At 36.7% G+C, this 23,588-nt stretch overlaps 2 protein-coding genes across 4 annotated transcripts; both read left to right on the forward strand.

The window, feature by feature from the left end:
* Window positions 1-259: 259 nt before the first annotated feature.
* LOC149833435 (uncharacterized) lies at window positions 260-3,609 on the forward strand. Its single transcript, XM_090015125.1, has 2 exons — window positions 260-392; window positions 800-3,609. Exon 2 carries the CDS (start codon window positions 953-955, stop codon window positions 3,299-3,301), a length of 2,349 nt encoding a protein of 782 aa, XP_089871251.1. The 5' UTR covers window positions 260-392; window positions 800-952; the 3' UTR covers window positions 3,302-3,609.
* A 12,886-nt stretch (window positions 3,610-16,495) lies between these two features.
* LOC149833436 (diphthamide biosynthesis protein 3-like) lies at window positions 16,496-23,061 on the forward strand. Of its 3 annotated transcripts, none has more exons than XM_090012837.1 (4): window positions 16,496-16,587; window positions 16,674-16,719; window positions 19,916-20,207; window positions 22,592-23,061. In XM_090012837.1, exon 3 carries the CDS (start codon window positions 19,927-19,929, stop codon window positions 20,179-20,181), a length of 255 nt encoding a protein of 84 aa, XP_089868963.1. In that variant the 5' UTR covers window positions 16,496-16,587; window positions 16,674-16,719; window positions 19,916-19,926; the 3' UTR covers window positions 20,182-20,207; window positions 22,592-23,061. The 3 variants fall into 3 exon arrangements, with proteins under 3 accessions (XP_089868963.1, XP_089868964.1, XP_089868962.1); XM_090012838.1 differs by lacking the exon at window positions 22,592-23,061 and adding an exon at window positions 20,643-20,853; XM_090012836.1 differs by lacking the exon at window positions 22,592-23,061 and having other exon boundaries at window positions 19,916-20,332.
* The last annotated feature ends 527 nt before the right edge of the window (window positions 23,062-23,588 follow it).

A 23,588-nucleotide genomic window follows, 5' to 3' on the forward strand; every position in this document is an offset into this window, starting at 1 on the left:
ACATAAATAAATATGCAAAACAAATTTTCCATTATCAAGCCACTTCAAAATTCCCACCATTAAAAAAAACATAAAATATCTATTTTTAGCTTTAATGTCATAACCACACCTAGAGTTAAAAACTAACCCTAGTTAGGCTTTTGGTATACAAAAACTAGTTAAAATATTGATTTCAACCAATCAAAAAATTGCTTAATTTACAGGATTATGAATCATTGGTTAAGAGAAAATTAAAGGGGCCTTTTATTTTGAGGGTGCTTTTGATTTGGGGCCTGTACAAAATCAGGGAGAAAAAAAAAGAAAAAAAAATTCAAGGTGGAGATTGAAAAAAAGTTGGAGGGATTGACCTAAAAAATTTCCCTCTTCATCATCCAAACCATTCCTGTGATCAGGTAAACCCGAATTTTCCCGCTCTATGTTTTCATCTGAATCTCTTATTTTGCCTGGTTTCTCTTCCGTACTGCCCTCTTGTGCCCTAGATCAAATGGTTCCAGATTCCCATGCCCCGATCTGTGAATTCTCTGGGGCGATTTCTGGCCGTTGATAATGTCTAGGTTGGGTTTCTTCTCCTGATTTCTGATTCCCGATTCCCGATTTCTTGGGTTTTCTTTGTTTTCTGTGAATGTTTTGGATTTTTCTTTAGTTGGTTGGTGAAGAACAGGAAGTTAGGGTTTTGATTGGGAGGTTGAAAAGATTTAGGCTTTCTTCTCCTTTTCATTTTTTTGGGTAATTTTGTTCTATGAAGTTGAAAGGTTTTGAATCTGATGGTTTTTTGGTTCGAGTTTTTTTCTGATGGTAGGCACTAGAAAGGGGCGTATGATCCGCTTGCATGGGTTTTTTAGGGTTTCCGATGGTGGTAGTGGAGCTGCTCTGAGTTCGTGTCTGGGTTTTAGCTTCGGAATTCATAGGTGGGTATAGTAAGAATTGAGGGTTGGTAGGAGTGGGGAGAGTGATGGAGTGTAACAAAGACGAGGCATTTAGGGCGAAGGAGATCGCCGAGAAGAAGTTTAAGGCTAAAGATATCGAGGGCGCGAAGAAATTCGCGCTGAAGGCGTCGCAATTGTACCCCGCATTGGAGGGTGTTGGCCAGATGCTGGCCACCTTCGATGTGTACGCCGCGGCGGAGAAGAAGATCAATGGGGAGACAGACTGGTATGAGATCCTCTGCGTGAATGCGATGGCGGAGGACGAAACGGTGAAGAAACAGTATAGGAAGCTGGCGCTTGTACTCCACCCTGATAAGAACAAGTGTGTAGGTGCAGAGGGGGCGTTTAAGCTCGTATCGGAGGCGTGGAGCGTGTTGTCAGACAAGTTTCGGAGATCGGTTTATGACCATAGGAGGAACCTTAAGGGGTGCCCGCAGAAGGCTCCGCAACAGAGCAGGCCTGCTGCTCCTCCGCGAGCCTGTGCCTCTGCTCATGGTGCAAATGGTTATTACAATTTCGCTAGTGGTAATGCAGGTGCTAATGCTAGAACACAGAAGGCAGCTCCGCGTGCTACTCCAGCTCCCCCTCCGGCCCCTCCGGTCCCTCCGGTCCCTCCGGTCCCTCCGGTCCCTCCAGCCCCTCGCCAGTCTAAACCGAGCACATTTTGGACGAGTTGCAATCGGTGCAGGATGCAGTATGAGTATCTCCGCGTGTATGTTAATCACAATCTGTTGTGTCCCAATTGCCATGAACCGTTCTTGGCCATTGAGACAGGCACTGTGCCCAATGCTTCTGGTACTTTCCCCTGGTCAATGCCCCAACAGCATGGTCATCCGAATCCAAATGCACATGGAAAGAATGTGCATGTTAATCACAATGCAAACTTTCAGCGGGGGGCATTCTCTAGAACTGTCGGTGTCACGAGTGTGAATGCATCAACTTCTGCTGCCAATGTGGACCATCAAACTTGTGAAAAAATTAGAAGAGACCGGGATGACGCACCAACGGCTGCTAGACGGGAGGAAGTGCGGAGGAGTAACAGCTATGACTTTAAGAAGACCTCAGGTGGGTCATATCCGGGGAATTCCAAGGTATACTCTGGCGGAAGTGAAAGTTTCATTCACAGGCCTGCAAAGAAAAGAAAAAGCATGGATGGTGATGGCGTTGGGGACGGTGATGAGAATATGGGCATGGGTAATGGGAATGCATCCGGATGTCGGGTAGACAGTTTCCATATGCATTCTGATGTTAATAGGGATGCCTATGAAGCAGAGAAACTGAATGGCGTCTCTAGGGGCATGCCAGCGGATGCGATGAAGGGCCCTCGGTTTCCTTACAAACAGGGTATGTCTATGAGGGAATTAATGATGCAGGATACTCGCACCGTACTCATGGCAAAGGCTAGAAATGAAATCCACAAGAAGTTAGAGGATTGGAAGTTGGATGTTGCAGAGAAAGCCAAAGAAAAGGAAAAAAGCCTGCCAAATTCAAAGGAAAAAGAAATGTCAAATGGAAACTGTGATGCACATTATCAGAGCAAGCTTAACGAGCCTTTGAAAAAGGAGAAGAAACAGAAATCTTTGAACAAGGGAGATGTTGCTGCAGATGGTTCAGATGAAGTAACAGACAGGTCATCATCTATCCATGTTATTGATCCTGATTTTCATGATTTTGACAAGGATCGATGCGAGAAATCGTTTGAAGCTAATCAAGTATGGGCAGCATATGATGATGATGATGGAATGCCCCGTTTTTACGCACTTGTTCAGAAAGTGCTTTCTGTAAATCCTTTCAAGATGCGTATTAGTTGGCTTAACTCCAAAAGCAACAGTGATCTTGGCCCTATCAATTGGGTTGGTAGTGGTTTCACCAAGACCAGCGGAGAGCTCAGGGTAGGCAGGTATGAGGTGTATGATAATGTTAATGTTTTCTCTCACAAGGTCATATGGGAGAAAGGTTTACGAGGTGTCGTCAGAATCCTTCCTAGCAAAGGTGATGTCTGGGCACTCTACAAAAACTGGTCAAAGGAATGGAATGAAACAACCCCTGATGATGTGATACATAAGTATGACATGGTAGAGGTGCTTGATGATTTTGTTGAAGACCGTGGTGTGTTTATTGCACCTCTAGTTAAGGTTCCTGGTTTCAAAACAGTATTTCAGAGGAGCACAGATCCAGAGGAAGTTCAAATAATTCTGAGAGAAGAGTTGTTCCGGTTTTCACATCAAGTTCCTTCTCGCGTGCTGACTGGTGAAGAAGCAGAAAATGCACCAAAGGGTTGCCTTGAGCTGGATCCAGCTGCAACACCTCTGGAACTTCTGCAGGTAATAACAGAAACTAAGAACGATGAGATGGGAGAGGCTGCTGAACAGTGACAGCTTGATTTAACACTGGAACACCCAGCCATGATTAGCATTGGAGGACTGAATGAGTCATGGGCGGATTGATTGCTCTCATAATGCCAAAGTGCCAGTTTGATTGTTTCCTGGCTTTCCCATAATCAGAGAACCTCTGGGAAGTTTCTTTTCTCCAGTGACTAGGGTATGATGTGGGCATTTGACCACCAATAACTGGTCAATGGTTTGGGAATGTTGTCACATGGCCTTTTCTAATGTTCTAACCTCAATTTTGTCTATAAGATGGACATTTCAAAATGGTTAATGTGATTTTGAGCAACATTGGTTGGAATTTGGTATTTAATCTGTGTTATTTTATTCTATGGCAGTTAGATTGTCCTGAATTGTGCTTAATCCTGGGGTTAGTGCACTAATTGCTAGCATGTATGGTTCTCAGAGAAGATTATGTTCTCTAAGGGACAATCATCGGGTATGATATGCTTGTGGGCTTTCTTTTATTATCAAATGAGTTTATTATATTGCCTGTGCAGTTCCCTTTTGCCACTGATGGTGATGAGGCAGTTATTTGTTACTGACATAAAATTTTCATTTGTCAATCTTATTGAAGTTCAATTTTCTATCATGCAAGTTCATTATGTTGTTGCAGTAGGTACTTTTTGTAATTGTTGATTTCACGATATTGCTCTGCTTTGTTTATTTTATTTTACTTTTTTCATTTGGGCATGGTATGCATGACACTTGGATGGTCATATAGTTTTTTTGGAGAAGACATGTTTGTTAATATTAACATCATAAAATTGGATGTAGAATGACTTTTATGTTCTATTGAATACTGTACCCCACTCTCTCTCCCTCTCTCTCCCTCTCTCTCTCTCTCTCTTGTGGACCAACAAATCATGACGATGAACTCGAGGGCTCATCCTTTTATGGTGAGCATGTGAAAATATCTCAAGAATGAGATAAAGTGTGCGATAAGCACAACACCACCAATGTGCACAAATGCACAAGAACACTTAGAACAAATGTACACAAAGGTACAATAAAGAAACTCAAATGCACAAAGGCATACAAAATATAAAGAATTTTATTGAGAAGAATGGAGAACAAAAGCTCCAAGAAGTGCATTTTACAAAGGGGGAACTCCCCTATTTATAAGAGGAAAAGGAGCCTTGGAGGGGCTCCACTAGCTGTTGGAGCCCCTCCAACGGTTAGAATTCTAACCGTTGGAGAGGCTCAACAGCTAGTGTTGAGCCCTCCAAGTTGACTTTGAGTCAACAAACAAAAAAGACAAAAAATGAAAAGAAAAAAAGAAAAAGAAGAAAAGTAAAAAATACAAAAAGAATTACAACATATTCATAATTATGAATATGCGCAAAAGAGAAATGACTAAAATACCCTTGCGGGTTTTACAAGAAAAAGGAAACATATATATTTACATATATATATAAAGATAGATACATATACATATATACATGATGTATATATGTATATGTATCTCTCTTTATATATATGTAAATATTTACATAAAGAGAGATACATTTTAACAGAGCAGACCCTCTAATCTTTTACAAATTGTCAAACTACCCAAACACCAATTTCAATAAGTATTCCGTAGTATGTGATTATTCGCTTACTGCAATTGCTATAATATAACCACAGTCACAGATATAGGCAATATTTCGAAAATATAACAATAATATAGCTGTAAGTTCATAAAACACTATTAAAGGCAAAATATCATGATATCTTGAAAATATCAGAAATGTATATATGTCACGATATTATGAGTTGCCTTCTACTTTTTTACTTTCTTTCTATATCTTAACTGCATTTTTCTTCTTGTTTTTATATTTTTTACTTATTTCTTTTATTATATGTATATTTTATTATCTAAACACATCATTTTCTTACTTATTTCTACTATTTGATATTTTAAATTTTTTTTAAGCACCGAATTTTCCCGAGATTTATCAATTAAACCTACATTATCGTGATAAATTGCCTTGCCAAGATATAACCAAGACCAATATTTGTGACTATGAATATAACATGCCTTGCATCATATGCTCATGAAATAATAATGCCATAACCATAAAAAAACATTCACTTATCCTTATACAAATGTAAAGAAATACAGAAATCACTGAACCTTGAATATGAAGCTGATACATGACAAATATGAAAATAATAAAAAAAAGGGAATCATTGAAAACCAGAAAAATAAATTAATTAGTATCTTAAAAGTGAAAAAGGAAATCGAAAACTACATCGCAATAAAGTTTAACCAAGAAGTAATTGTAGATATATATTGCACAGCTATAATGAAAAGCCTATGAAGAAACATTACGTTTCTAGCTCTAAACAGAAAACAGAAAAGCTCAATGTAAAAATGCAACAACTCACCTTTTTCGTGAACCCGGCAGACATTCCGGGTTACAGTTACCTGATAAGCCATTGGCCAAATCCTCTTTGTTATCTCAATTGTTCGTGTAAGAAATGTACACTGTTAATACTGTAGATCATGACTTGCTGGAAATAGGGAATTGGGATGTCTGACAGTCTTTTCGTTCTCCCATTGATGACAAAATCCACTCTCAAAACTAGAGCAGGCTGACCAGAATTCCCTTTTGGGAAGCATCTCCCTCCTCTTCTTGTCTCACCTATTCGATTCTTCCATGCGAGGCCACCACAACTTGGATCTCCTAATCTCTGCCCTAAAGTGCGTTGTAAAAATTATCACATACACTGCCTCGATTGTAAGCCACAACAATCTTCTTTCCGCATGGAAGAGACTCTCTCTCTCTCTCTCATGTACTGGTTTCAAGAGCATTCAACTAATTGGTATCTCTCACTCTCTACCTGTTTCACTGCCTATGTGCTTTATGCTGCCCAGTCATTCTGAAGAACTTGCCCCTCCTTTCCCCATCTCACCAGCTGCTGACATGTAGTTAGCCAGGGATGCTCTCTCTCTCTCTGCAACATTTTTTTCTAATGAATTTTGTATATTGACAATGTGCCACTTTGGGAAAAAAATGTTCCTTTTTAATTGTTAAGGGCATTTCATCAATCATACTAAGAAGTCTATAATCAAGTTTAATAAATACAGAGCTATTTGTTATAATGTTTTATTCACCTTAAATAGGTAAGAAGACCCTTGCTGAACTCCCTCTGACACTATCCGCATATGAAAGAAGTACAACGGTTAGGTACCATTCATCTTTGTTTCAGTCCAACTTATTAGAATAGGGTGGTCATAAATGAGATTTAAAAAATATAATGAGAGGATTTTTATCCATTTTGATTCACCTTAATAAGGAGAAGGAGCCCTTTGCTAGACTCTCCAATAGATGTTCTCTTTCGAAAAATGATAATTATGTTTTATTCACCTTAAATAGGCCCGAAGACCCTCGCTGAATTCTCTCTGACGCTATCCGCAATTCTGCATATGAAAAAGTATCAGTTAGATACTATTCACCTTCACTTAGTCCAACTTATCAAAATAGGATGGTCATAAATTAGTTTAAAAAAAGATAGAGAGGATTTTTTATTCATCTTAATAATGGGAGGAGCCCTTTGTTAAACTCTCCATTAGATGCTCTGTTCAAAAAATGTTAATTGTTATCCATCTTCACTCATCTTAATTAGAAACTGTGCACAATTCTTTTTGAATTATTCCTCCTCCCCTTATGCAAACCATCTGATTTCTCATCAGGTATAGATGTAGTTTTTTAGGTGTCAATTTTTTGTTATTTATATATTATATATTATATGCATGCATGCTTTTTTTTGGACCTCATTTATGAGTCTTGGCAAGTTCTTTTATGAAAAGGCCAGCTGCCCACCAAACACATGATCCACCTCTCCTTTATCTAGGCTTGGGACGTGTTTTTTTTTATATTTACACTGAGAAACTGCCCCTAGGATCAGAGACCTAGCCGGCCTGGCTCTGCCTGTCATACTTATGATCACTGTTCTGGCAGCATAAAACTCTATGGGCTTACCTCTTGTCCCCAGGGAGTCGCCAAGGCTTGGGACCTGCTTACAACACCCAATGGCATGTTTTGTTATGAGATCTTAAAACGGTATCAATACAAAATGGGTGATAATATACATGTTGATGGAAGTAGAAAAAGGGTGAGACTGATGAAGAATTCCAAGGAGAAAATAAATTATTAGTGATAGTGGCACGACTCATATTTTAGCTTTAATGTGTTTGAAGTGGTCAATAAGGCAATAGTAAAAATACTGGCTGTAATTCATGGAGCCGTATTTCTACACATATATACCTAAACTTGTACACATTCTCTTTAGCTTTCACCCATACTAGTATGCATATACAAGCATAAAAAGGTACATTAAGGTTAATGTATTATTCTCCACTTCATGATGTGTGAGGATCTAATTAGATCTCATCTGTGTTTCATATATCTATATCAAATCCTTGCATATTAAATATTTACATCTTTGGGCTGTGCATGTGTGTGTGTGCGCTTGTGGATAAAGTCATGGAGTAAAACAATAACACTGGAACACATGCATGTGCTCACAAGCATGTGTTCCAGTGCATAAATTCTCTTGTTTTACTTCATGCCTTTATCCATATCCAAGTGATATTCATTGACTTCATAGCTGATGCATTTTCCTCTTATATCGTGTGCTGATATGAACTGATTATCATGAACAACTTAGAGGGATATTTCATTTCTTTTTGTTTTTGGTTAATGTTGTATTATTGAGTATTTGGAGCAGCATTATCACTTTTCTATTGTTTCTTGAATTTTATGTTCCCTTTTCAGATGGGATTTTTTTTCATGGGTTTGTGATTATCATGAAGAGGTCTTATGTTCTTTTTATAGTATTTTTGTGCTTTATTTAATCTCGTAGTGGTTATTGTAGGTTGCCGATGTTTGTTCAGTTATTTAATTATTTCCTTTCCCATTTATCACTTTCACAATTCCTCTAAATACTAAATTGTAGTGGTTTGCATGGAGCTGTTAATGGAAACCAGGGTGAGGTTGTAATGATACTTCTGAGGTTTTGACTTGACAAATGACCCTTCTGGATCTTGCTTCTTGGCCTAATAATCTTCATATGAATCAATTCTTTTAGCTTGCCTAGATTATTATGGTTATTATTATTATATGCACAGATTATTTTTCTGACGAAGTTGATCATGTGCATACTCTGCATGGGGCACCGTTTGTGTGTCTTGCTACTTATATAATTGTGTTTCTGCTAAAAATATTCACACTGGTGCTCCAGATTTTTAATTCCTTGAGAATTAAATCTGTTCCTGGTATGAAATGGTTCCACATTGAGGCTTATGGCCAAAAAAAGATGTTTTAATCCCCAATTGAAGTCAGCAACTGGCTGTTAAGTTCTCTAGTAAACTATGCCAGTTTAATATAGTGCCCGAAGCAACTTAATTTGGTCAGAGTGTTGGATTTCAGCACCATTTTTGGGTTTAGTTGTCAAGACTAGATTCCTCTATGGATTTACTCTGTTCCATTTATAAGGAACAAAGTAGAAAGGACAAGATTTACCAGCCAGGGGTTTTCACTTCCCAGGTGCTAGCAGATTTCTTCCTAAGCATCCTTCAGCGGATGCACTTATTTGAAACTCTGGTATTGTGCCACCGGAACCAAGTATTGAAAGTTTGTCTGAAATTCTCAAGGACCTAATTGTGATTGGAGTGTTGGCTTTGTATGAGCACAGTGATGGAGGTTTGTGACTTTGGATATCAATGCACAGGAGGTAGATTCGTTATGTATTATCATGCTTCTTCGAGTGTGCTTTTATTGTCTTGTGAAATGTAAATGTTACTCCGCTAATAGTGTGCTGACTGATAAGATATGGTAACCTTATTAGTGTATCACAAGTGTAATCCTTGCCAAATTGAAGGGAGCCTCACCTGGTATTGTGAACCCGGACCGTTATTAGTGAATACAGAATATTCAAGTCCAGTGCATTGCAAACTAAAAGGGCATCAGAAGGCTTCTTACATGCTAGAATCAAAATGGTATTGAGCCTATGTTCTCTTTGGGGCTGGCTGTGGGTTACACGATTATGAATTCATGACATCCGACTGCATTCAGATGACCGCTGTTGTCAATTTGTGTGCTGGAAGCAGCTTGAGCATATTGCTGCTAAAGTTTGTGATGTTAATATTGTTGTATTTTCTGCCTGGTAGTGAGATTGTTTTGTACTCCATGGCTAACCGGCACAAACATGAATCATGCTTAGTGTACATAATGAAACAAGTGCACTACAACAATGCCTCAAAGTGGCTACAAATGCGTGCACACAAATATAAATGCCACTTATGGACCAAATACACCAAAGCACAAAAGGCTAGATACATAAACCTCTCAAAAGAGAAGAACACCAATATAAAAACCAAATATTATTTCAAATATGCTTAAGTATTAACAAAATAAGGGGACTAGCAGCACCGGTTCATTGGGGAGCTCCCAATATAGATGTTGGGGCTCTCCAACGGTCACATTTGCTATCGTTGGAGAGCTCCAACAGCTCTATGGTTATTGATCATAAAGCCCCTATCTAGTTGGGGAATTTACAAATAAATAAAAAATAAAAAGAAATCCCAAGAAACTTCAAAATTGACAACACCTATTACATGTACAAAATAACCAAAATATTCTTGGTCAAATACTCAAATTACAAGACCCTATATATATATATATTAACACTCCCTCTCAAACTTATGATATGATCATCCAAAGTTTGTTAAGAAAATGAAATTACTCTAACGGAAGTGCTTTGGTAAAGAAGTTCGTTAGTTGATACTTGAAAGTGACATATGGAAGGGAGATGGTTTGCCTTAGAAATTCTTTGCACATATAATGACAATCAATTTCTATATGTTTGGTTGTTTCATAAAACGTATGGTTGCTAGCTATGTATATTATATTCTTATTATCACAACAGAGTTTGAAGGGTGTCTGAAGATAAATGCTCATGTCTTTAATTAATCTTCACAATTAAATGATTTTTAATGTTGTAGTAGTCATTGTATGATATTCAACTTCAGTGGATGATAATGTTAGTTTTTGTTATTTTTTATACTTTCACGACACCAGATAATCACATGAAAAATATAAAAGGCAATAGTGGAGCATCGATCATTTAGATCTTCACCTCAATCTAAGTCAGAATAAGCAATCAACTCAAGAGAGAAAAAGGAAGATAACAAAAGACCTCTAGATATAGAGGTTTGTAAATATCTAACAATTTTCATCACAAAACTCATGTAAACTATGGTGTGAGAATGTTGAAAGTGGCTAACAGTATGAATTGCATTTGCAATATCATACCTAATAATAGTTAAATAAGTCAGGGCGTCAATAATTTGGCGATACAGAGTCGGATCATCAATAAGTGTCTCATCATCAATCTTTATCTTAGCATTAATAACTTCAGGTGTGTCCACCCTTTTTTCATCAATAATATTGGACATGTCAATGATATCATTAAAAATCTTGGTTTAAGAAAGCAAATATCTCTTAGGAGAGTAAACAACCTCAATCTCAAAAAAATCTAAAAAATCCAATATCAATTATTTTAAAATATTTTAAAGAATATATTTAATATATTTTACTCTTTCTTTATCTTTCCTTGTAATGATCATATCATTAACATAAAGGAGAAGAATCGCAATCTCTGCATCAGATTTCTTAGTAAACATGACAGTATCAATATAATAAGATTTAAAATCAAGCTTTATCATAATAAGACTAAAACGATCATATCAGGCTTTGGGTATCTGTTTCTCAATTGAAGCACCTTACCAGAAGGGATTTCATATCCAAGAGATGAATCCATTTAAATTTCTTTTAAATATTCATATAAAAATGCATTTTTTATATTCATTTGGTAGATAAGTCATCCTTTAATAGCAGTAACAACAATAAAGGTCCTGAAGTTATCTTAGCTAATGATACAAATGTTCATCATAGTCTATCTCGTATTCTTGTGCATACTCTTTGGCAACTAATCTTACCTTGTTTATTTCTAAGGTTCCATAACTCTTAGTTTTGAATTTATACACCAATCTACAATTTATAGTTTTATTACATTTAGGCAAGTTGGATATTTCTTAAGTCATAGATATTTTTAGTACCCCTAATTCTTTATTCATAGCTTTTATCCATTTGAAATATTCTTTTATTTGTTTATATGTGATAGGTACAAAATAAGACACAATTTTAGCTAGACAAGCCCTATATTACGGTGAAAAAGATTCATATGAGACAAATCTATTAGGGGGTCTCGAAGCCCTATCTGATCTTCTTAGTCATTCTGATTGTTGATTTTCTAAGGTGAAGTACATTTCTAAAGCATTCGGTTGACTATTATTTTCACATCTTTTTTATTAAATTATGTTGGGTCCTTCGGTTTTAACATTTTCACCATCTTGATTTGATTGAGGCCCTTCATTTCCATCATTCTCAAACACAAAATTATCTCCACTTTGAGGCAATCATTCAAGCAAAATGAATACTCAGTCTTTCTTAGGTACATTTTGAAAAAACTTTTAGTTTTCATTTTGATATATATGGTTTGTCCTTTTCGAAATCAAAACATCTAAATCCTTTTTTAAGTCTCTCCATATCCAAAGAAAATACATGGTATGAATTTACATGAGAGTTTATTATTTTTGGCAGTGAGAACAAATCACTTACATCCAAAGAGTCTTAGTCTAAGATAATCAAGAGAGATTTTAAAAAGTTTTTCATAAAAAAAAATATTTTGAAGCTTAGATGACAAATGTTTGTTAATGAAATATGTAGTCGTCAAATAGGCTTCAGCCTAAAAATGTTTGGAACATCTTTTGAAATTAAGAGAGTTCTAGTAGTTTTAATTATGTGCCTATGTTTTCTTTAAGTTAATCTATTTTGTTGAGGAGTATAAGCACATGATTTTTGGTGAATATTTTTATTATTTTTAAAATAAAATTTAAAATTATTTGATGTAAATTTTCTCTCAGAGTCAGAACGAAAGATAAAAATTTCAGCCTTAAATTGATTTTTGATAAGGGTATGATATTTTTTAAAGTTCTCAAAAACCTCATATTTGTGCCTAAGAAAATACATCTATGAGTATCTTGTATAATCATCAACAAATATCATATAATAAGATAAACCACCTTTAGATAAAATAGGAGAAGATCCTCATACATTCGAGTGCACTAAATTTTGAATCTTCATTAGTCTCACTTTTTTTTTGGTGAGATGCTCTCACAAATGCCACATTTTTGCCTTATTTTGCTTTGAATTTGGGACAATATGGCTTAATGTAGCTCAGTTCTCTATAATTATAACAAGTCAATATAATTCTTTTCTTGTTGTTATCATATCTAGACTTTTCATCGTAAGGTTTTAAAAATTGTGGTGGTCTATAAACATTTATATTGGCACCTGGTGTTAAGACGACCAACACATTATACTTTGTCTTCTTAGAATTGGACATAGATATTAATCTTGTTTTCTTTATACATACTTGAGCTAAGGCTTCATGTAAGGGAAAAAAAATACCTATGAATAATATTGACCCAAACTTGTTCAAATTCGAGTCTAAGACCTCTAAAAAATTGAAACAATTATTCCTCATGCTTGTATTTCTTTTATTCTTGAGCATTATTAGGAGTTTTCTATATAAGCTCAAGTTTGACTAATTGATCTCAAATCCTCTTAAAGGTACTATAATATTCATTCATGGTTTTGTCACTTTGTTTGCAATTATGTATTTTATTCTTGATATTTCACTTATGAGCCACATCTTTTGGGGTATATGTTTGTTTAATATATTCCCAAGCCTCATCAGCTCTTTCAAATTCAAGTATGTCAAAACATGATTTTCAGACATGCTACTCATGAAGATGAAGAGTACTTTGACATGACCTACTTCCTACTCTTTATAGGTTTTTTTATATTCAATCGTAGTCTTTCCTCTATTAATTCTCTTAAGACTCTTTTCTTTGGATTCACCATTTTCTGTAATAACTATTTTTGTTAGAATTGGTTGTGGTTCTATTGCGGCATCATCAACAAATTGCCACATATTTTTTTATAAGAATTTTTTTAACCGTCGTGACCCACATATTATAGTTTTTCTCATCAAACTTAACGAGAACAATCATTATAACTTCTCTATCAATCATAGTGGAGAAGAAGAGAAGAAATAGTGGTAAGAGTGAAAAAGAGAGAGATATAAGAAGTGATAGTGCTTCAAGTTGAGGTAGATATGCCGTAAGCTTCTTTGCACTTTTCGAGCTTCCAATACCTCCTTTCAATACTTTCTTTATGAGTCCACATGCTTTCAAGAACTTCGAGCTCTGATACCATATAATGAAACATGTGGCTACAAACATGCACGCATAAATTTAAATGTCACTGATGAGCCAAATACATAAACCTCTCAAAAGAGAGGAAGAACGCCAATATTAAAAAACAAACATTATTTCAAATGTTTTTAAGAAAGCATTTACAAAAGAATGGGCTAAGAACCCCCTTTATATACAAGAGGGTTCTAGCTCCTAATATAGATGTTGGGATGGAGAGCCCCAAGAGCTATATTGTCATATTGACCATAGAGCCCCTAACAAGTTGGGGAATTTACAAATAAGTAAAAAATAAAAAGAAACCCTAAAATTGATGACACCTATTACATGTACAAAATGACCAAAATACTCTTGGTCAAATACCCAAATTACAAAACCCTATATATATAATACATTTTAACACTTTGTGCCATGCAAGCCATCCAACTTAATAACGATGGTATGTTATCGGTTGATCCACAGATTTGTTGTTTCTTGGGCATTACAGGAAAAACACCAGTTTAATTTAGCATTTAGGTGTTTAAGAGATTGCTTTGAATATATGATGGTTTTGGTGTTGTGCTGTTTTCAGTTGGATCTAATGGACTGTGTTGAATGTTGTGAGCACAAACACGGCTTTATAAGGGCTGAGTGATTTCTTTAATTGTGATATGTGGGAATTGAACTGAACAACTTATTGTTTCCATCTCTGCATGGATTTAAGCTGCAACAGGACTTCCTTTCCTTTCTTTTTCCTCAGCTTGTATATTTATACTTGGTTTCCTTGAAAAATCTTAAAGCCTACTACTCAAGAGCTCATTGGTCTAAAAGCCCCAGGTTTCCCTTGACCACCAGAGAGTACACCCAAGTTCAGCCTTTGAGTCAAGGGATGCACACCCATGGCATTTGAACCTGTGATATCCCTTAAGCTTGGTGACTTTCGCCAGTCGACATTACCAAATGACAAACCCCTTGTGGGCCATTTATGCATATTGTTGATTAATTGAGAAGATGAGGTTTTGGTTTCCAAAGGACACAGGAGAGTGCAGATGATTTTGAAGATTCATTTCCATGCTTGTTTCTGGGATGCCTCTGACTTGAGCTGGGAGCTTATCAGATCAAAGGCAACTTTGGCAGTAATATGCCAGAGCTGCCTCTGATACCATTCATCCACAGGATGAACGACCTCCCAAACAGAATGTTTGGAGATTATTTTCATCAGTCCATTTTGTATGCTCTGTATGTCCTCCATCCAGAGCATCAATGGCTCTGAAAAAGTCTGTGAGACCCATCTAAAATAAAAAGAACAGAGCCATAGTGTTTTGGAGGTTGTTCGCCCTTTGGTTGAACTGTACTAGAGAGAGATCTGATGGATTATCGTTAGAGCTGCTTCTGACCTGATACGCTCTCACTTAAGATTACCTGAAAAAATGTATTCAGCCTGTGTATATCATAACCTAATGGTCCAGCCTGTCCTCTGATGGGGGTGGTGTTTAAAAAATCTAGACATCCAATTATGAGTCTGGATCTGCCTTAACGGGGCCTGGTTTCATTCATAAGGTTTATCTAAATTAGCAATGACTATTCTCCTTAAATGATTTTGTAAAACAAGCTCTGAGATCTTTCACTGCCGCCTGTTTACCCATGAAGTTTTTCTCCCCAAAGGTCTTCACCTTTTTCTATTAATCCCCTTGATTTTGAATGATCTTGGTGATCAAAGGCTCTGGTTTCTGAGGGCAATGCTGCAAAATGACTTGACCCGGCCAAGTAATTTTTATGGATAACTGGCAAAAAACGGTCTCACTCACTAAGCTCATTAGCAGAAAACCTCAGGTCCCTCTTTCCACCAAAGAGTACACCCAGTTTGATCATGCTTGAAGGGAAGTGCATTAGGTTTTTCTTTGTTGATCACTGGCAAACCAAGTGATCAATCGTTGGATTTGTGTGTCTTGTGTTATTTTGTGAATTAGATTTTTTAGTATGAATGCTTGCGATACTCGAGAATAGTAGAATGCAAGTTGTATAAATGCAGTTTTCCTGTATAATGGAGCGTACACCCAGTTTTGGCCTAGAAAAGGAAAAAGAAAAACCCTAAACCCTAATCTTCCCTTTGCTTTTCCTTTCTTTGGCCATGGCGAAAATTCTCAACCGTCCTATCTGCATCCATCCTCAGATCAAGAACCGCCAATCCGAGCTCTTCCTCTATGTGATGGTCTAGGTGTAGGGATGTCAACGGGCTTGGTTTACCCGGATCAGACCTGAACCAAACCCTATAGGGTCTGGGTATGGTGATAAATAAGAAAACCCAATTAAGACCTGGGTCTGGACCCCATTAATACATGGACCCGGGTATAGTTTGTGAAATTTTATACCAGTCCCAACCCGAGTTCTGATTAAAACCCGCAAGTTTTCAATGTAAAAGTAATAGAAAAAATATGGTTTTACTAGGTATGGTTCGGGTTTGGTTCATGTAGTTCTTATCTGATCCGGGTATGACTTTTCTTATAGTGAACCTGATTAGACCCGGGTCTGGGCTCGATACCATACCCAAAAATCTGATCCAAGTCTGGTTTCACCTGGATCCGAACCTCTATATAGGTCACACAACATGACAAATAGACGCACCACATGCAATAATGTTAAAACTGTTAAAAATTACATTTAGCAATAAATAAATATTATTTGTAACTTCATAACGTGTCACTTATCGTGTCTATGTTCTCATACCAACACTCGGATTCGGGATTTCACTTGATATATATCCTAGATTCTGATCCAAAACCGAATCCAGTTTTCCAAATGGATCAATGATGAACCGACTTATACCCGATCCAGTCATTCCCTATAAATAACTGAAACTTATTCCTATTGACTCTTCTTTTGAAGCGTGACAGAGTTCTTGCCTCTCTCTGTCTCTCATTCTTGGCTGTTTCTCTACCCTCCTTGCGAGTTTAGCCACTACACGGTCTCTCACTTTCTCTGATTTTTTCCCCAATTTATCTTTAATTTCATCACTATGGTCTTGATTATTGATTTTCTATTACTTTTTAGGTACCCAGCTCCCGTGTTCTTCGTAGATCTTAATTTTTGGAAGAAGGTATTGTGTTTGTCGTTTGTCAAGATTTTAACGTAAAGTAGGATGTAAACTTCCGTTACTTGACGATAAGCCTTGTGTTTTATGAATTTTTTAATTTAGATATTGATTTCTATATTGCTTTCTTTTTTGTTTGTTTATTGTTTATTGATTGTCTGCTTGATTCCCTATGATTTTGTGTAGTAAACAAAAGTTTTTTCTTAGGTTAGAAACCAATCAGTTTATCGATTAGATTGTTGCTACAAAAAATCCAGTATTCTTTTGTTCAGAAGATGCTCAAAGCTGGTAGAATTAGCAGAAATCCGTGCCACCTGTTATGACGGCCAATATTTGGGCATGATTTCCTTGTACTAAACCAACTTACCGGTGCACGTTCTTAATTTAGGGGTGTGGATTATGCAATTTTGATCCTTATTTCACTTTAGAAAGAACAATGTTCTTGTATGTTGAATGCCACAATCAAGGGTTATGGGCATCTTGTCCGACGTGTAGGATGTGCTTTAGCACGGAGGATAGATCCATGAACATGTTATGAATGATGGTTTTGTTTTGGTCATGTTCTTCAGACTATTTTGATTGATTAGTACATGTATTTAGGAGATATTGGTAGCACACACAGAAGGTTTTGTTGTGGTTTTGAGGTCCTCGCCCAGAGTCATGCTAGGTTAGATCCGATATCAGCGAATGGGGAACTTACACATGCAATCAGACCAGCAAAAAAAAACTATGCATAAGAAACAAGAGGATTTACGTGTTTCAGCAATATGCCTACATCTACATTGAGAGTACCGAGAGCTTTTATTCTGTATAATCAATCACTGAATCACTGATACAAGTAAAAATAAACAAAACCACAAAAGAGAACCAATACTATCCTTTGGGCCACCAAGAGGATCGACCCATGCAACCAAGTCCTCATCATCATTAAGATGTGTAGCCCAAGGCCACCTTGTTGACAACCTTCAATGGAGGAATGCCATAACTGATACCCCTATTCCCTCTCTCAGTCTCTCACTCACTCCGCTCGAAACCCAAGGGAAGCCCAAACCCTAGAGAGAATCAAGAGAGCCATACCACTATCTATTCTTGCAAAATCCCAAGGCCGAAAGAAAGGTCTCACGTAACAAAAGAGAGCTCCTCACCTCTCTTTCTAACTTTTTCCCATTTTTCTACTTCTTATCACCCAAGAAACCCACTCCATACAACTTCCTTGTTTCCATATTTCATTCTTAATGGGTTTCTTAGAAAAGGAGCTGAGTCTGACACATGTGGAAACTGGGTCCCTCATAGGACCTATTCAAGCCACAACTCAGCAGGTTCAATACGTTGCTTGTAGAAGATGTAGTTTCTCTGGATATTGGTTGTAAGCCAGCAAGTCATGGAGTCAGCAAAAGCAGCTCTTTGATGTCGGGGAAGAGAACTGTGTCAAGGAACACCATGATTGTTTTCTATGCTGTCTTAGCTTTTTCTGCATCCTTGTTTATTAACATTTCTGTGAAGGACTTAGTTTCTTGAACCATCATGAGGCATTAATGGTACTTGAAAAGATATGAATTGCGGGTGTTAACCGTAATGAGCATACAAATCTTTCCTGGTGTTCTTAGTGCTTGTACTCAACACTCATAGACCTTTGCTAGTTTTCTTTAATTATGTGATAATGGTCTCCCTTGCGAAGATATCGTGGTTGGGGAACTTTCTATGCATGATTGGAGTTGGAGCTTTCACCTTTATTGGTCTTCCTTGTGTGTGTGTGTGTGTGTGTGTGTGTGTGTGTGTGAGAGAGAGAGAGAGAGAGAGAGAGATTGCAGGGAACAAAAATTTGGATTCTAGCAACTAAATAGTCATCAGAATTATCTGGATTCTTATTTTAGATTTCAAGCTACACACAGACACTATTGGTTTTAGGTAAGCAACCAAACATGTGCAAAACTAATATCCGGATATTCCAATATTCAAGGGTACATCAAAATGTGATAGTTTTTAGAGTAAAAATTACATGGTATTATAAATATCCAGAAACATTTTAAAGCAAAAAGTCAAATACTTGTATTTGCATCCAAACTCCCTTTAAGAGGATAAATTGAATAAGCTAAAGTCTAAAGAAGAGGAGAAAGAAGCACGAGAGGAGATAATGGATATGGCTGGCCTGCATCCATGATGAAAATCTTACTATTTCTTTTTCATTTTATTCATTTGCTTTTCTTGCACGCTTTTGCACATTCATGATCCAAATGTGGGTATAATGTCAAAGAAGTGGAAACATATCCTTTATCAATTAGGGCATGATGAGGTTTAACCAAATCCTGATCTTCTCATTATTTACATCCAAATTTAACATATTCACAAATCTTGGCATGATCAAAATTAGATAGCATTTTCTTAGCAGTGCTAAATGATGGTTTTTTTTAGTGGTCTTGTTTATTCCTTAATAAGATGATGTTGTATTTTTCCTTGTGAGTGTAAAGCCTGACAATTCTTAGGCCTATTCCAGTCTGATAATTAGTTTGTCTTGTGGAGTATTGGAACCAGCTAAAAGCCTATGTATTTAGATATATAGTGGGCCCCTTCTAGAGCCTGTAAGACATATAGATATAGTTGGATTTGTTGTGGGTTTTCAAAATCCAAATAGAATAACAGCCTGAATGTAATTTTACAAAAAATTGGATCCAAAAAGGGCCAAAGGCCAGCTGAATTTTGATATGGTAATATGTCCAATTAAATTGATTTTTGAACTATCTAGCATTCTTGGTCTAACCTTATCCCATGGTGAAAATGAGTTAAATTTGACTTGGTTTGGGTTAATCCATATCCACATTCATCTATGAAGGTGAATAAAGTTGTTCTGTGGTTATAGGTCAAGCATATCTAAGTCAAAACCATTGGCTCCCATATCCAATTGCACCACTTATTAGTTTAATACTTGATGCACAATATTTTGTCTGTGGTGATTTTTATGTTAGTCACTATTTTTTAATTGATAGTATCATATATCTCTAATTTTTACATCCTTTTTCGTTTTATTTTCACTTTTCTTTCTTTGAATGATTTTTGGGCTTGATGGGTGCCAACTTTTTACTCCTATTATGGTCTTCTTGTTTCATATAGATCATAACCGAGGAGCTTCAATTGAGTTTCACACCAAGAATCTCAAATTCTGTGTTTATGCTTATTACCTTTTCTCTGTTTTTTTTTTCTATAGTTGGGAGCATAATGTCATATGATGATGTTGAAATTGAAGATATGGAGTGGAATGAAGAACTTAATGCTTTCACATATCCTTGCCCTTGTGGTGATTTGTTTCAAATCACAAAAGCAGAGCTACAAACGGGGGAAGAGATTGCTCGATGTCCGAGTTGTTCACTATATATAACAGTTATCTACAACCAGGAGGATTTCATGAACAAGAATAACAATGCTGCGAAGAAGCTAGAGCAGTCGGGACAGCAAGCAATCACAGTTGCATAGGAAAATAGGGTTGGATCTTGCGAGAGGTATTGCATCTTTAGCTTTTTGTATTTTGATGTGAGATATGATGATGAAATACTTGCATTAGTATTTTTGTACTCTCAAATTATGCTTGGTTTTTGGGTTCTTGAGAATAAATGACCAATTAGTATATGGTGGGTCGGAGAGTGCACCTAAATTGAAATGAGCAAGATGCTTGGGCATAGATTCAACCACCAAACTAGAAGGCATCTGTTTATCTTTTCTAAACTGCTGGTTTTGGTTGAATCCTTTTATGTGTCTATTTTCCCAACTGCAAATCCTTGAAATTCATTCCAACTTCAATTAAACTTTCTTAAATTAAATTGATGTAGTAGCCAAAGGGCATCATCGAGACATTGAGTATTCCTATTTAGTGGATTAAACCCGTGTGTCCAACATTTTCCACCCATGTCTGATGCAGCATTTGTATCTGTTTTTAGGTGGCATAATTTTGGTTCATAAGATGGGTCTATGTCTCAGTGTGGATAGCCCTTAGCTTATCAAGGTAACCAGCTGGGCTGGCTCATCAAACAGCTAAAGTTGTTGATGTGACGTCTGCAACTTTTAATTTATATTTACAAGTTTGTAGGAATGTTTTGATTTGAAACAAACCCTAAAATATAACAGTGCTCATATTTGTGGCATTGCCAAGATCCTTTTTTCCCTTTATATATGCCACAGATCATTCTTTGGCCATATTTTGTGGATTTAAATGCACATGATGAAAAAAAACTTAAGTTCACTATAATACCCCTGGCGCTGCGGGCACATACAGTCCATCAAATTATGGCCAAAACGTTTGGTTAGCTTGTCATTGTCTATTAAAAGCTATATCTACTAGAAACACCTCTCTCTCTCTCTCTCTCTCACACACACACACACACACACACATGCGTGTGCACCCGGGAAAAATAATTGTAACTCATACAACTCCATCCAATACATATGGTTGGTCTATGGAGTAGTCTAGTCATGCCACTTCTAAGACACATTTGACTGTGTTTTTTAACCCTTTAATTCTTCTCAATAGATTTTTTTTGCGGGGATCAAATTGGAGCATTGGTTGGTCAACTGGTATTAACTACGAAAAAGCTTGTCACTGCAACTTTAAGGGAAATTGATAAATGGAGAAGGTGAATGCATCTGGGAACAAGTCCGTGCAGCTGTGTTCTGTGATGATCTCTTCTTCTTTTTTTTTTGAAAGGCAAGCTGGGGTTAGTCCGACCCCTACCAGTTATACAACTATACCATTGGGTTTTGAACCTGCAACGTCCCAACAGAAGGTGACGTGCACTAGCTGCTCCTACCAGACACGGGAAGCCCCCATTGATTCTGTGTTGATCTCTTAGGCTTTCATTGTAGTTGTTCTTTATCATTTTGGATTAGGAAAGTAGCTTCTGGAATCTGAAACATATTTAAGCTGCATGAGGATGGTATTAACGAACATGATATCTGATGTCACTAGATGTAATATCCATATTTACCAAAAAAAAAGGTGAATTCATTCTAGGGCCCTTGCAATCTGGAATTTCAGAAAATTTCCTAGTTTGTTGCGAGATTACTGTGTATAACCAAGTAATCAAATGAACCATGGAGTAAAGATCACCTTCTCATATTTTATTATTTTTTTGTAAATCAAACCTCACTGATTTACATGGTTTTCTTAGTAGGAAATGAGTTCCATAAACAGGTTTGTCAAGTGCTTGGAAAATCAATGGCTGACAATGTGTCAAAAGTCAAAACTTCATAACACAAAGGAATCATGTATTTACGTTGGAAAAACAAAATCCAAGTTAGCAGATTAAGCATGCTGAACATATCTATATGTTCAGATCAAGTTGGGAAAATATTTGCTACTAATGAAGGCAATGAACTAATGAGCTAAAAATCATAGGTGCAAGTTGTATCAACTCAATCTAACCACATAGATGTGTTCAGCATGGTTTGTTTGCTAAGGTTCATGGCTTGGGTCATGCTTTTCTTATGTAAAAATGTGATCTTTGAATTATGAAATTTTGGCACATTGTGGGCAGTTGATTTTTTGACCCCTTTAAAAACCTAATTACTTGTCATAATTACATGATTCAAAACAAGTTTTCTATCTACAAAAAATTATTATTTTTTTTGAAAAGAGTGATTTCTACTCATTAGTACCTTCATTAGTAGCTAATATTTACCGGATCAAGTCATTACAACCTGCACCTATGACTTTTTGGACAATAGTAACGTACCTTCATTAATAGCAAATATTTACGGATGCGTGTGTACTTGCTTTGGCAATCTTGAGGGCACCATACTATCTAGTGTAACCATTGATTTATACATTTTTTCTATTGAATGTTGCTGATCTAACTATACAAATGTTATCTCTATGGTTTTTTTGGTGCAGATCATTCATTAGATCAAGCAAGTGTTAAAGTGGTAACGAGTCAAAATCAGCAGGCCCAAAATGCAGCAACAACAACAAACATTCAAAGCGTTTATAGCATCTATGCTTCCGTAAATACTTTGATCGAAACTATGCTTCTTTGTTACGCTATCCATGATAAAAGCGTTTATAGCATCTGATCCAAATGGCTTAGTTCTTGGTTTTTAAACACTTTTCAAAGCGATTGGTGCCCATTTAAATTAAAATCAAGCCTCCAAAGGATCGCATGAATGCATACAAGTTCAATGGTATATGAAACTAATGAAAAACGAAACATTTTTGAGAAAAGCATTTTAATTGGGAATGATCATGTTTCCTTTTAGGAGCATAATATGCCCCAAAATCCTACTCTATTTTTTTCATCCTGGAGTACTCAGTCTGCTTGTTTGGCATCAAATCCTACTCTTAGTGAGAAACCATGGCGATGAAAATCAACAATTTTGTAAACTAGCATGCTGTTAAGGACATTAATCTTGAGGAACCATTAGAAAATAACTTTAATAATGCTGTACCCTTTTTTAGTGGACATACATGTTTGTTGGAAAATCTAGTTGAAAATATCTTCTTCAGCGCTTATTATGAAGGAAATGCTACTCTTGACTATTCATCAATGGGTTTTTGTGTAAATTCCAGCTGGAATAAAACCCAAGAGGTTTGGCGTAGCGTGATGGGGCCTAGACCATTTGACGGGCAGTCTAAATTCAAATCCCATGGGCATCACCCCCCTGCATAAGCCAAAGCTTGGCAACTCCATGGGGTCGAGGGGTAAGAGTTTTACGTCGATATGGACAGAGACCATAGTATGGCAGGCTGATCCAGCGCGGTTAAGTCCCTGCACCTGGGGCGGTTTCTCCGAGAAAAAATAAAAATAAAAATAAAAAACTATTGGACAAAAGATCCATGGTTTGCAGTGGGGAATTTGTCTTCCACCTTGTGAAGCTCTCTCATAATAAGACCA

Source organism: Nuphar pumila, chromosome 7, assembly GCF_984573655.1.
Source record: "Nuphar pumila chromosome 7, dmNupPumi1.hap1.1, whole genome shotgun sequence".
NCBI classification, from domain to species: domain Eukaryota; kingdom Viridiplantae; phylum Streptophyta; class Magnoliopsida; order Nymphaeales; family Nymphaeaceae; genus Nuphar; species Nuphar pumila.

Bases quoted from the DNA above. Each gene is read 5' to 3' on its own strand.
- LOC149833435 (XM_090015125.1), top strand. From the start codon at position 953: ATGGAGTGTAACAAAGACGAGGCATTTAGGGCGAAGGAGATCGCCGAG.
- LOC149833436 (XM_090012837.1), top strand. From the start codon at position 19,927: ATGTCATATGATGATGTTGAAATTGAAGATATGGAGTGGAATGAAGAA.